This window comes from Macaca fascicularis, chromosome 10 (assembly GCF_037993035.2).
Source record: "Macaca fascicularis isolate 582-1 chromosome 10, T2T-MFA8v1.1".
Taxonomy (NCBI): Eukaryota; Metazoa; Chordata; class Mammalia; order Primates; family Cercopithecidae; genus Macaca; species Macaca fascicularis.
Window position 1 is genome coordinate 7691594 of NC_088384.1, and position 13452 is coordinate 7705045.

Below are 13452 nucleotides of genomic sequence, written 5' to 3' on the forward strand. Positions count from 1 at the left end.
TGTGATCTATCAAAAAGGGTCCCTCATGTGTCCTTTTATAAGCACACTCATTTCCCTTCTGTTCCCACCCTCTCCTTAACCCATAACAACCACTCATCTATTCTCCATTTTTGTTATTTTGTTATTTCAAGAATACTCTATAAATGGAAATAATACAGCATGTAACCTTTGGGGCTTATCTTTTTACATTCAGCATGATTCTCTGGAGATTCATCCAGGTTGTTGCATTTATCAATCATTCATTCCTTCTTTACTGATAAATAGTATTCCATAGTATGAATGTACCATAGTTTGTTTAACCATCCGCTCAGTGAAGGAATATATTAATTCTTTATTTACAGTTTTTGCTGTTATGAATGAATAAAGCTACTATAAACATTAAAAAAGAATATTTTCTATCAGTGATTCCAAAAGGGAGGAGGATATAATGAGGCATGTCTGATCACCACTTCCCATCATAGCCTGAAATACCTTTTCAGGTTAGCTTTGGAATGCCCTTGACCGAGAGGAGGGGGTCTGTTCAGGTGGTTTGGGGGATGGGGGGCTTAGAATTTTATTTTTGGTTTACATACTCTAAAGAAAAAAAAAACTAGTCTAGAAACTGACTGCACCAAAGTTAACCTTTGTTTTTCTTCTGTTTCTATAGTGTAAACCAAAAATAAAATTCGAAGTTCCCCGTCATCTGAACAGGCTCCTTCCTCTTGGCCAACGGCACCCCAAAGCTAACCTGAAAACTAGTTCAAGCCATGATGGGTAGTGGGTGTCAGACATGACTCATTATCCCCTGCTCCCTTTTGGAATTCAGGAAAAGCCAACCAGCATTTAACATCAATAGAGACCTTAAGTCTGATAAGAAACATTTACAATCTATTTTCTTGAAAGCCTGCAATATGGAGTCTTCATCTGGGAGGTCTCCACAACCCCTTATTGTAACCCAGACATTTTTTTCTATTGATTCCAGGGCTTTAGATCATAACTCTTTCAACCAACTGCCAATCAGAAAATCTTTAAACCTACCTAAGACCTGGAAGCCCTGACCTACCTCCCCACTTCAAGTTGTCCCACCTTTCTAGTTAAAACCAATGTACATCTTACATGTATTGATTGATGCCTTATGTCTCCCTAACATGTATAAAAGCAAGCTGTACCATGACCACCTTGGGCACATGTCCTCAGGATCTCTTGAGGCTGTGTCATGGATGTGTCCTTAATCTTGGCAAAATAAACTTTCTAAATTGATTAAGACTTGTCTTGGATTCTTTAGGTTCACAATAGAAATGTCTCTTATTAGAATTCTGATTGCTGGCCAGGGGCAGTGGCTCACATCTGTAATCCCAGCACTTTGGGAGGCTGAGGCAGGAGAATCACTTGAGTACAGGAGTTCAAGACCAGCCTGGGTCTTGAACATAGTGAGACCCCTATAAAAAGGAAGGAAGGAAGGAAGGAAGGAAGGAAGGAAGGAAGGAAGGAAGGAAGGAAGGAAGGAAGGGAGGGAGGGAGGGAGGGAGGGAGGGAGGGAGGGAGGGAGGGAGGGAGGAAGGAAGGAAGGAAGGAAGGAAGGAAGGAAGGAAGGAAGGTAGCTGCATGTAGTGGCATATACCTGTAGTCCCAGCTACTCAGAAGGCTGTGGTGGGATGCCTGCTTGAGTCCAGGAGGGTGAGGCTGCAGTGAGCTATGATTGTGCCATTGCACTTCAGCCTGGGTGACAGAGCGAGACCCTGCTTCAAAATAAAAAGAAAGAAATCTGATTGCCTACATCACAGGTAGAGGACTAGTCCATCTTTAATGCCACCTCCTGGAATGAGACATGGCTGTTTAACTGAACTGATCTATTCTCAGGACTAAGAGGCTCACTACAGAAGATTTTAGACCATATAGAGTAACTTACTCATGTTGTCATGGCATCTCTTAGCATGTTAATGCACTATAATTAGTGTACAATGAGCAATGAGGATGACCAGAGGTCACTTTCATCACCATCTTTTGTTTTGGTGGGTTTGGGCCAGCTTTTTTTGTTTTTTTGAGATGGAGTCTCGCTCTGTTGCCCAGGCTGGAGTGCAGTGGCACGATCTCGGCTCACTGCAACCTCTGCCTCTTGGGTTCAAGCAATTCTCCTGCATCAGCCTCGTGAGTAGCTGGGATTACAGGCACACACCACCACATCCGGCTAATTTTTGTATTTTTAGTAGAGACGGGGTTTCACCATGTTGGTCAGACTTGTCTCAAACTCCCGACCTCAGATGATCCATCCTCCTTGGCCTCCCAAAGTGCTGGGATTACAGGCATGAGCCACTGCGCCCGGCCCTTTCTTTTTTTTTTTAATTTTTAAAAATTGAGATGGAATCTCACTCTGCTGCCCAGGCTGGAGTGCAGTGGCGTGACCTTGGCCCACTGCAACCTCTGCCTCCCAGGTTCAAACAATTCTTGTGCCTCAGCCTCCTATGTAGCTGGGATTACAGGTATGTGCCACCACACGTGGCTAAGTTTTTGTATTTTTAGTAGAGTCGGGGTTTCACTATGTTGGCCAGGCTGGTCTCAAATTCCTGACCTCAAGTGATCCGCCTGCCTTGGCCTCTCAAAGTGCTAGGATTACAGGCATGAGCCACCGTGCCCGGCCTCAAGGACCGGCTTCTTTACTGCATCCTGTTTCATCAGCAAGGTCTTTGTGACCTGTACCTTGTTCTGACCTATTATCTCATTCTGTGACTAAGAATGCCTAGCCCCCTGGGTATGCAGCCCAGTAGGTCTCAGCATTATTTTACCTAGCCTCTATTCAAAAAGCAGCCACTCTGGTTTGAACGCCTCTGACAATATGGGATGATATATTTCAATTTGCACCTATTTATCCAATTTGTCTTTCCCCCCGCTTTCTCTGTCCCGATCTAACAACCTGTAACCCAAATCTCTCCAAAGCTATCAGCTTGACTTCTTTTTTTTTTTTTTCCTGTCACCCAGGCTGGAGTGCAGTGGCAGGATCTTGGCTCACTACAGCTTTGACCTCCCAGGCTCAAGCCATCCTCCTGACTCTGCCTTCTGAGTAGCTGGGCATGTGTGTGCCACCACATCTGGCCAATTTTTCTGTTTTGAAAAATATGGGGTTTTGCTGTGTTGCCCAGGCTGGTCTCGAACTCCTGGGCTCAAGTGAGCCTCCCACCTCAGCCTCCCAAAGTGCTGTGATTACAGGTTCGAGCCACTGCAACCATCCTAGCTTGGCTTTTGATATGTGAAACTCGTCTGAAGTTTCAAAGTGGGGATTGAATGAAATTAAAATATTTTACCTCAAAGTATATTTCTTTGACATATTTTGAAATGGCTGCCATTTGGTCATCTTGACAGAACTGGCCTTGCAAAGCTACCTTAAGTGGGGAAATTTTTATCTGTAGAGAATCTCCATGAATGCTGCCATATTCCTCCCCACCCCCCCGCACCTTTCTATTCTTTCCCCAGATCCAGAATAGATGGTAAAGGGTGGGACTCTCCCACCCTTTACCATCTATTCTCTCCAAGGGAGGCTTCATCCACATAACAAGGACACCTTTGCTAGTCAAGTTTCTTTCCCCCTCTCATAACCTGTTTTACCAGAATCTAAGCTCCTGTTCTTTCTGTAAGCTCAAAATGGTATGTAAGTTTCTGTAACTCATGGGAAGCTGGGTCTTCATTCTGAAGGCTCCCATGTAGGCACATTAAATTTGTATGCCTTTTCTCCTATTAAGAAAAAGATAGCATATAGAAATAGGAAAAGATGCCTCAAGATAGAACATAACAAAGGAAAATCAGGGGCATCGGGAGTTGTGGTTACCCAGCGTGCCAGGATGGAAGGGCAGGAGGATGAGGGGGAAACCTGTACATTCAGCACCACGGACAGCGACCTGCCTTCCCCGCTGCCTCGCAGCCTTGGGGATGGATCTCAGAGGGCTGAGATTTGGAGATCTACTAGATGAACCTTACTTAAGAAGAGTCTCTTCAGGACAAAGAGGTATCCAGCCTCTTCTTATGCCCCTTACGCAGCGGTGAGGTTTTCTCTATTCAAAGGCTCAGGCCTTGATGGACATTTTTGGCTCATGAGAAGTTACTGCTTTCTGCTTTTTAAGGATATTTTTGTCAAAAAACAATTGGTCATAGATGTTTGGGTATATCTTTGAGCTTTCTATTCTGTTCCATTTATTTACATTTTATGCTTATGTCAGTTACATATTGTTTTGATTTACAGTGTTAAGGTAACTAGCTTTATAATAAGTCTTGAAATCAGGTAGTGTGAGCCCTCAAACTCCGCTATTCTTTTTCAAAATTCTTTTGCCTATTCTAGGTTCTTTATTTTTCTTCTTTCTTATTTATTTATTTATTTAGAGACAGAGTCTCGCTCTGTCTTCCATGCTGGAGTGCAGTGGCACAATCTCGGCTCACTGCAAGCTCCGCCTCCCGGGCTCATGCCATTCTCCTATTTCAGCTTCCCGAGTAGCTGGGACTACAGGTGCCCGCCACCGTGCCTGGTGAATTTTTTGTATTTTTAGTAGAGATGGCGTTTCACCGTGTTAGCCAGGATGGTCTTGATCTCCTGACCTCGTGATCTGCCTGCCTCGGCCTCCCAAAGTGCTGGGATTACAGGCATTGGTAATGTTTATTTTGATCACCTGGTTAACGTGGTGTCTTAGGGTTCTCTGGAGAAACAGGACAAATATATATATGTATACACACACACACACTTACATATATGACCACTAGTTTCATATATGTATATAGAAGGATATATATTATAAGGTATTGGCTCACATGATTGTGGAGACTGAGAATGATTTACCCTCTGCAAGCTGGAGACCCAGGAAAGCTGGTGGTGTAGTGTGAAGGCCTGAGAGTAGGAGATCTGCTGCTGTAGATGTGATCCAGTTCTGATGGCCTGAGAACCAGGAGCACTGGGGGCAGGAGAAGATTGATGTCCCTGTTGAAGTAGTTAGGCAGAGAGCAAATTCAACTTTCCTTTACCTTTTGGTTCTATACAAGCCCTCAACAAATTAACTGCTGCCCACTCATATGGGAAGAACAATTTGCTTTTTTTTTTTCAGATGGAGTCTTGTTCTGTCACCCAGGCTGGAGTGCAGTGGCGCGATCTCTGCTCGCTGCAACTTCCATCTCCCAGGTTCAAGCGATCCTCCTGCCTCAGCCTTCTTAGTAGCTGGGATTACAGGTGCGCGTCACTACTCCCAGCTAATTTTGACCAGACCTCACTTACAAAACAAACTCAAAGGTAAATGCAACAATTTCAAGATGGTGACCACAGAGCATGGAATTCCAAAGTGTGGGGCCCTTCTGAGCACAGAACCCCATGTGGCTCCCCTGGTTGCATATCCGTGAAGCAAGGCCTGCATCTATGTCCATGTCTGTACTTCTATCTGTGTCTACATCTTCATGTAACTGCCACTAAGAGCAAGCTATGATGTTTCCAACACTATGGAGGGTAGGTACCCTTGAGTCCGCTCCCAGTCAACCCTCTTTCCATGCCCCAGGTTAAGATTATTCTCACCTCTATCACTATAGATCAGTTTTGCTGGCTTTGACTGTAAATAAATAGAATCACACAACATACTATTTTTTGTGCTTGACTTAATTTTGTTCATCATTTTGACTGTGACATTCTTAGTTACATTCCTTTTTTAAAAAATTACTGGGTATTCCCTTGTATGGCTATATTGCGATTTATCTATTCTACTGTCCGGTATGTGGGTTGTTTCCCATTCTTGTCTAACAGGCTCAAACTGTTTCCGATTTGACCTATGGTAACACTTTCACGCAACACCCAGTGTCCTTCCGACCTATTCCCAACAGTTTTGAACTTGCAGGAGTTCAAGACTCAACAAAACGTTTTAGGCTCATCTTGTACTTTCCTTGCCCTGGAGTTGGCTTTTTCTCCAAGAAACCCCAGGTTCATTTGGTGAGGGAAGTACTTAGCAAAGATCTGGGCAGGGGGTATGCCTGGTATTATTGAGATATCATTGCCTAAAGGCTTTTTCAGCAAATATAAGAAATAGGAATGTAAAAGTATCATAAACTCACGTCAATACCTCTGGTTCCAATCCAATACCATAGAGTTCTTCCCTGCCTCCTCCCATTCCCCATTTACATCTTCCTTCTCCCACAGTGAGAACCCTCACCTGAAACACCAGGATGTTCATTCATTCGCTCAATCCCTCTAGCTTTTGGCTAGATGCCCTTTTGCCATTGGCCTAATTATTCAGAATAAAGCCTGGGTGCTCGGAATGTCCTCTTTCTTTTTTGGAAAGACATCCACAAGCTTCCCAAGTCAGGATTAATTGCTGTTTCCTCTCTCTGTCTGCTGTGTGCACATGGCCTGTACCTCTCAGCCCATGTATGTGTCTTTGGTGTCAGAATGCAAGTGTCTCACTCTATAGTAAGAAGGAGAGAGTAGGAATAGGTCCTGTCCATCCGCTCTGCTACAGATTCTTGTTGGTGTAAACTCCTTCCATCCTCCTGGCTACAGTATTTAGAGGTAGGACTTATTCCTTTCCTTTACACAGCTGATGATGCTCAGCTGCAGAGAATGAGAGCAGGACTGTGTTGTTTTCATCTTTGTGCTTCCCCAGTCCCAGGCATGTTAGTAGGTGCTTCATACATGTCTGTTGAGTGCATGACTGGCAAGGGGTTGCACTGAGATCTCTAGAACTCGGTTGCTCTCAAATTATAGTTTACACAAGAAGTGCCTTACTAAATGTATATTTTTGTAATTTTTCTCCATAGGTCTGGGGTCCTGGAATTTACAATCCAACACTCCCCTCCCCTACTCGTGGGATATTAAGAAGCACTTCTTGGCAGGGTGAGGTGGCTCACACCTGTAATCCCAGCACTTTGGGAGGCCGAGGAGGGCGGATCACGAGGTCAGGAGATTGAGACATCCCGGCTAACACGGTGAAACCCCATCTCTACTCCTAAAAAAAAAAAAAAAAAAAAAAAAAAAAAAAAAGAGCCAGGCGTGGCCGTGGGCGCCTGTGGTCCCAGCTACTAGGAAGGCTAAGGCAGGAGAATGGCGTGAACCCGGGAGGCGGAGCTTGCGGTGAGCCGAGATCTAGCCACTGCACTCCAGCCTGGACGACAGAGCGCGACTCCGTCTCAAAAAAAAAACCAAAAATTTTATTTATTTATTTATTTTTGGCTAGGCAAGGTGGCCCATTTTTTTTTTTTTTAAACAAGATCTTGTCCTGTTGCCGACTGGAGTGCAGTGGTGCAAGCTCACAGCTCACTGCTTTTTTTTTTTTTTTTTCGGTATGTTTGTAGAGATGCGGTTTCACCATTTATCCAGGTTGGTCTCGAACTCTTGACCTCAGGAGATCCGCCAACCTCGGCCTCTCAAAGTGCTGGGATTACAGGCTTGATCCACCGCGCCTGGCCAAGAGGCATATTTTTAATACCACTTAACATTTACCTGAAATTATCTTGGTTATTTACCAATGTAAGCTCCAACAGGGTCAGGCTTCTGCTTGCTTCTACCCTGACGCGTGTCGCGGGCCTGGCCCAGTGCGTGGCGCAGATCAGGAGCGCGCTAAGCACGTGTTGAATGGACCACTGCCTTTCAGGGCCTTCCAGAGGGGGTATCTCATGCATCTGTGTTGAGCGCTTGCTGAGTGACAGAAGCCGTGAGGGCAATGAACGCACACGAGACTGAGGAGGCTACGGACCGCGGGCCAGGGTCTCTGTCAGCCACGGGAGCGGGTGGGTGACCGCGGCCGGGGCTGGGCGGGAGGGCGCGGCTCCGCGGCGCCATGACGTCACGCCCGTGGAGCCCCGCGGCCGCGTGCCGGGCGGCGCCATGACGTCATACCTGCGGAGGGGAGCCTCCGCCGCGCGTCGGGCGGCGCCATGACGTCACGCCTGCGGAGCGGCCGCCGCGCGCCGGTGGGGCGCGGGCGTGTGCGGGGCGCGGGCGCGGGAGCGGGCGCGGGCGCGTGCGGGCTGCGGGCCGGGAGGCGGCGGCGACGGCGGCGGCATGGCGGAGAGCGAGGCCGAGACCCCCAGCACCCCGGGGGAGTTCGAGAGCAAGTACTTCGAGTTCCATGGCGTGCGGCTGCCGCCGTTCTGCCGCGGGAAGATGGAGGAGATCGCCAACTTCCCGGTGCGGCCCAGCGACGTGTGGATCGTCACCTACCCCAAGTCCGGTGAGCCCCGCGCCGACCGCGCCCGCTACGCCGTGCCCCGGCCCTGCAGCGCGGCCGCGTAGGCGCCGCGCCGCGCCCAAGGCTTCTGCTGGGCCGGGTGGTCGCCCTCGCCCTCGCCGCCGCCCCCGCCCTGCCGGTGCTCGGATCCCTGCGGGCCGTGTGGGGTGGAGTGGGAAGGGGATTGGTTCGCACCTGGGGAAACCAAGGTCAGAGACCTTCGGGGGCGGCCCGTTCCGTGGAGATGGAGCCTATTTGGCCGGCGCTGCAGGAGGATGGGCCCAGGGCCGCCACCCATCCCTGCTTCTCCCTTTGCCTGGCTGGCTGTGTGACCTTGGACAGGTCACTCAACCTCTCTGTTCCTGAAACCTGGCCAACGTTTGATGAGTGCAAAGTCCTGGTGTTCACCTGGGAAGGGAGATAACACGGGCGTCAGGGCTTTCAACGTGGAAACGTAACGTCCCTCCTTTCCAGTGTGGGCTCCGGGTGGGGGATGGGACCCGCCCCCGCCTGGAGTGCCTTGCTTGTGCATTCTCTTGTTTCAGGGCTGCCTCCATCACCGAGGCAGGACCTGGGGCATTCACATTTACCAGGGTTAACTGACGTCACATTCACAATAACAGCTGTGTGAGCTGGTGGTGGTCATTCCCACTTTACAGTCTAGGCACAGAGGCTCAGAGAGGGGAGAAGGCTGGGCCAAGGTCACCCAGCTGGTGAGTGGCTGACCTGGGAATTAAAGCTAGGCTGGTCTGTCTGCAGACCTGAGGTAGGAGATTGTAAAGTACCCCATCTAAGGTTTGTAGGGAAAGGAGGTAGCAGCTTTCCTGTTCTCTAAACATGTCCTAGGGATTCTCTGTTGCCACTGTATTTGAGGCAGACACAGCGTGGTTTACAAGGTGTCTGGCTCTAAGGTCATGCCCGACCAGCAGTCAGGCGGTTTTGGGAAAAGCTGTAGGCTTGGCTGTTGTAGCTGTATGGAGTTCCAGACACCTGAGGGCAGGTCCCTGACATTCTTCTGAGGAAGATTGGAGTATGGGCTCTCATTGGAGGGTGTTGGTTGGAGAACGGAGCGTTCGAGGGGCTGCTATCTTGAGCACATGCCAGTTGCCGCATGGGGTGGGACCTAGAATGCTTTTGGAATGGCTAAGCATGTTGTTGGCTTCTGTGGCCACTCATTGAGTCCTGTGTGCCAAGTGCTCTACCGCTGTTAATCTGCGAGGGGTTCTCATAGCTTTTTTTCAGAGGCTCAGAGAACACACAAATGGCTCGGAGTCACGCAGTTGCTGAGGGACAGAGGTCAGGTCTAGCTAGGTCTCCCGGTCCACGGCCAGCCTCTCCCCTGCCCTATGGGTGCTCCGTTGCCCTTGGAAAATCATGAGGGCCCAAGAAGGAGGGGGACCCAGCCTTCTTTCTAGTAGACTTCTTTCTAGTAGGCTTTAAAATGCTGGAAGTCTTAGCCACTTAGGGATTTTGAGGTTTGTGTCACTTCTCTGAGGCCCCTCCAAGTGGACTTCAGGTAGCCCAGTTCATATTTTCTTTCCCTTTCCTTCCCTCAGCTACTGGGGATACATTTGTAGCAGGCATCAGTGCTTACACATTAAGAACCTGGCTTTGGAGTTGGAAGTCCTGGGTTTGAATGCAGTTTTGCTGCTTACCAGCAGGGTGACCCTGGGCAGATCATAGAACCCCATTGAGCTGTGGTCTCTAAGGAGGGAGGAGAGACCACCTCGGTCCACTCATGTGTGGCTGGGAGGATGAGCAAAATGGCCGGTGAGAGCCCTTAGCCCAGGTCCAGACACATGCCGGAAAGGCTCATGGTTAATGCTGACTTTTACGCCCTGAACACCTGTTGTGCCCAGATGCTTTGCTAGGTGCTGGGGAGACCGAGAGAGGCCCCATCTGGTGCCTGTCCTTAGTGAGCTCTCAGTCTGATGGGGGAGACATGGTTGGTGCTGGGGTTGGGGTAAGTAGCCAGGACTAACAGCTGCCCCCTTCACCTGCCATGGCAGGGAACCCACGGGGCTCCTTGGATTTCCAGCGCCCGGGTCTAGGAGATCCTAATGAACTTGCAGGTGGTCAGAGCCGGAAGGGCCTGGTCCCTTGTCAACCCTTTCCCACCCTCCGCTGATGGAGAAACTGGGGTTCACAGGGGTGGTGAGGGCTTTCTGGTGGCTAAGGCAATGATAATGAGATCCTGGCCTTCGATTCCTGTCCAGTATTTTTTCCCACAACCCCGTGCTGCTTGCTGGGATTCTTTTTGTGCTTGTGACATTCTGGCTTACATGGCGGGTTAGCACTGTGCTGTCCAGTGTAGGAGCCTTTGCCCACAGGCAGCTGCTTACATTTAATGAATTAGAATGAAATAAAAGTGGAAATTCATTTAATCAGTAGCATCACCGTGTTCCAGGTGCACGGTGGCCACATGGGGCTAGCGGCTGCCGTATGGGGCAGTACAGACAGGGAGTGTTTCCATCACAGCTGAACGTTGTGCTGGACAGCGCCAGGTGAAACCGTGATCCAGGCAGCAGGAGCCCATGGTGTTTTCTGAGAAGGGCCTTTACTTTGTTCGTATTCATTCGTACAGCGTATTTGGTGCTGGGATGGTGGCTGTGTTAAATCCGATTGTGTCTGTGAAAACATTCTGTCCCTGTGTGTGGTTGGTTTGATGCAATCACTGCCATTGGTTTTGTCAACAGGTTGATTTTAATCAAGTGCTCGTCCCCGAGGGGGCACAGCCCCAGAGTCACAGAGCTTGGGCTTTGAGATACAGTCCCTGGCTCAGCCAGAGCACCCACTGCCCTGATTTTATTTTCCCCCTGGTTCCGGCCAGTCCTGAGGTGTGTGCGCATTCTCACTGATGCAGAGGGAAGCGCCTGCGCCTGGGCTTGGGTGAGCCACCTGGTTTCTTTGAACCTCAGTTTGCTCATTAAAAATGAGAGGATTTGACCAGATTGATTCATTGAAGTCTTACATTTTCAGACAACTCAGGGGTTGAAGCTGAGGGGAGCTGAAGCTGAGGGGAGACTTGGTGTGCAGGTCCCAGGCCAGACGGATGTCCTGGTTTTCTTGGTGTGTGTGTGTCACTGTGCCTGGGAGAGACCGGCTTCAGAAGGGCTGTGCATGAGGTAATGGTGACCTTGTGGCACTTGTGGTGACATGGGGGGAAAGCCAGAATCCTAACACTGAAGAGTTAACTGACCAGCCAGGGTAGCTGTTCTCAGGGCCAGGTAAATGGCTTGGGAATGAGGGTTCTGAAGAGGAGGATCTCAGGAGACTGCATGGAGGAGGAGGCAGGTTGGGTGGATTACCCATTGCAGATGCTGTTTTGCCCTCTACTCACTGGGATCCTCAGGACAGCCCTGTGCTCTTGTGATTGTTTCCTTTTTATAGATGTGAAAATGAGGGCCCAGGGAGGGCAAAGGGCTGGGGTAGTGTCAGCACCGGGTGTAGACCCTGGAGAGAAACCACCCACAGGACAAGGTAAGAGAGGCGTGGGGGTGGAAGCTGGCACCTGCCAGTGCTTCCTGGGTTACCAATTTGTTCTGAGATCAGGGAGCATGCAGAGCCCTTTGAGCTTTACCACACAGGGCAGCAAAGTGTTTCACAGCAGTGTGGTGAGTTACCTGCGTCCTACGAGGGAATGCAGAGGCCTGAAGAATGGAACGTGTGGTTTTGTACCAGAAGAACCGAGAAGTTCCTCTTTCCCCATCCTTCTCCTCTTGCTCCCTCATCCCTTCCCCTTTGTCTTCCAGCTGTACACATAATCAGGGGGCTTGACCTGGGCAAGGGGGTGGCAAAACAAGTGTCCTGGGTCTGCCGGGGCCACGTTTCTCCCCATCACCCAATCGGGCTGGGAGGCAAAAGCCTGCAGAACGACTCTAAGGGTTTGGGAGGAAGAAGGAGATGGGGCTGCTGGGTGCACCACCTCCTGAGTAGTTGGCCCTGGTGGAACAGGAAGAGACCCTGAGTCTGCTTGTCTGAGCTCCAGGGCTCTTGGATTCCTCCTTTCTCATTCTTCCCAGACAGCAATGACTCCTCCTCCCCTGTGCCCTTGTTACTTGCTTCTACAGGGGAGTTCATCTGCCCCCAAAGCAGCTCTTAGATCTTTTGGCTCCCTCAGCACCTGCCACAGTCTTAGGATTCTTCCCCTCTCACCTGCAGTGTTGCAGTGGCCTCTTCCTGAGCCCCGCTTCAGTTCATCCTTCACTCCGTAGCTAGAGTGATCTCCTGGAAATACCCGTCTAACTTGGGTACTCCCCGCTTAGAGTTCTTTACTGGCTCCCATTGCTGCCAGGCAGCGTTCTCCGCCTTAGCCTGCCCTTCTGTGACCTGGACTCCACCTGTTCCGCCTCCTTGCTCGCCCCCCACGGGGAACTGTCTGCTCCTCTTGTCTGGTATTTTGCTCCCCTCCCCTCGTATCTCCTTTCCCCCATGTTGCCCTCTGATTACCTGATGACTTCCCATCTTCAAGTCCACTTGTCTGTTAAATGAGGGGCTAAACATTCTTCCTAGGCCTCCCCTGTAGTATCTTTCAGAACTTTAGAGATGATCCTCCTGTGTCTTCTGGCTTGCATAGTTTCTTTTACTTATTTATCTTTACTTTTACTTTTTTGGAGACAGGGTCTTGCTCTGTCACCCAGGCTGGAGTGCTCACTGTAGCCTCAAACTCCTGGGCTCAAGCAATCCTCCCACCTCAGCCTCCTGAGTAGCTGGGACCACAGGCATGAGCCACAATGCCCGGGTAATTTTTAAATTTTTTTGTAGGGATGGTGGTCTTGCCATATTGACCAGGTTGGTCTTGAACTCCTGGGCTTTAATAATCCTCCTGCCTTGGCCTCCCAAAGTCCGGGGATTGTGGGTGTGAGCCACCATGCCTGGCCATAGTTCCTTTTGCCTTGGCCTCCCAAAGTGCTGGGATTACAGGTGTGAGTCACTTTGCCTGGCCATAGTTTCTTTTCCTTCCTCCCTCCCTCCCTCCCTCCCTCCCTTCCCTCCCTTCCCTCCCTCCTTCGGCAGGGTCTTACTCTATTGCCCAGGCTAGAGTGCAGTGATGCAATCATGGCTTACTGCAGCCTCGACCTCCTGGGGTCAAGCAGTCCTCCTGCCTCAACTTCCCAAGTAGCTAGGACTATAGGTGTGCGCCACCACACCTGGCTAATTTTTGTATTTTTGTAGAGATAGGGTCTCGCCATGTTGCCTAGGCTGGTCTTGGACTCATGGGCTCAAATGATCCTCTTAGCTCGGCCTCCCAAAGTGCTGAGATTACAGGCGTGAGCTGCGGTGCCAGGCCTTG

At 49.9% G+C, this 13452-nt stretch overlaps 1 protein-coding gene across 3 annotated transcripts in view; it reads left to right on the forward strand.

Annotated features, from left to right (window-relative positions):
* The first annotated feature begins 7880 nt into the window (after positions 1–7880).
* The window catches only part of SULT4A1 (sulfotransferase family 4A member 1), a 36618-nt gene continuing 31046 nt past the window's right edge, over positions 7881–13452 (forward strand). For all 3 annotated transcript variants that reach the window (XR_006690014.3, XM_005567062.4, XM_074003580.1), the window contains exon 1: positions 7881–8162. Coding sequence is in view for 2 of the 3 variants with exons in the window: in XM_005567062.4 (XP_005567119.2) it covers positions 7994–8162 (169 nt within the window). In the remaining variant the exon portion in view is untranslated. The remainder of the gene's footprint in view (positions 8163–13452) is intronic.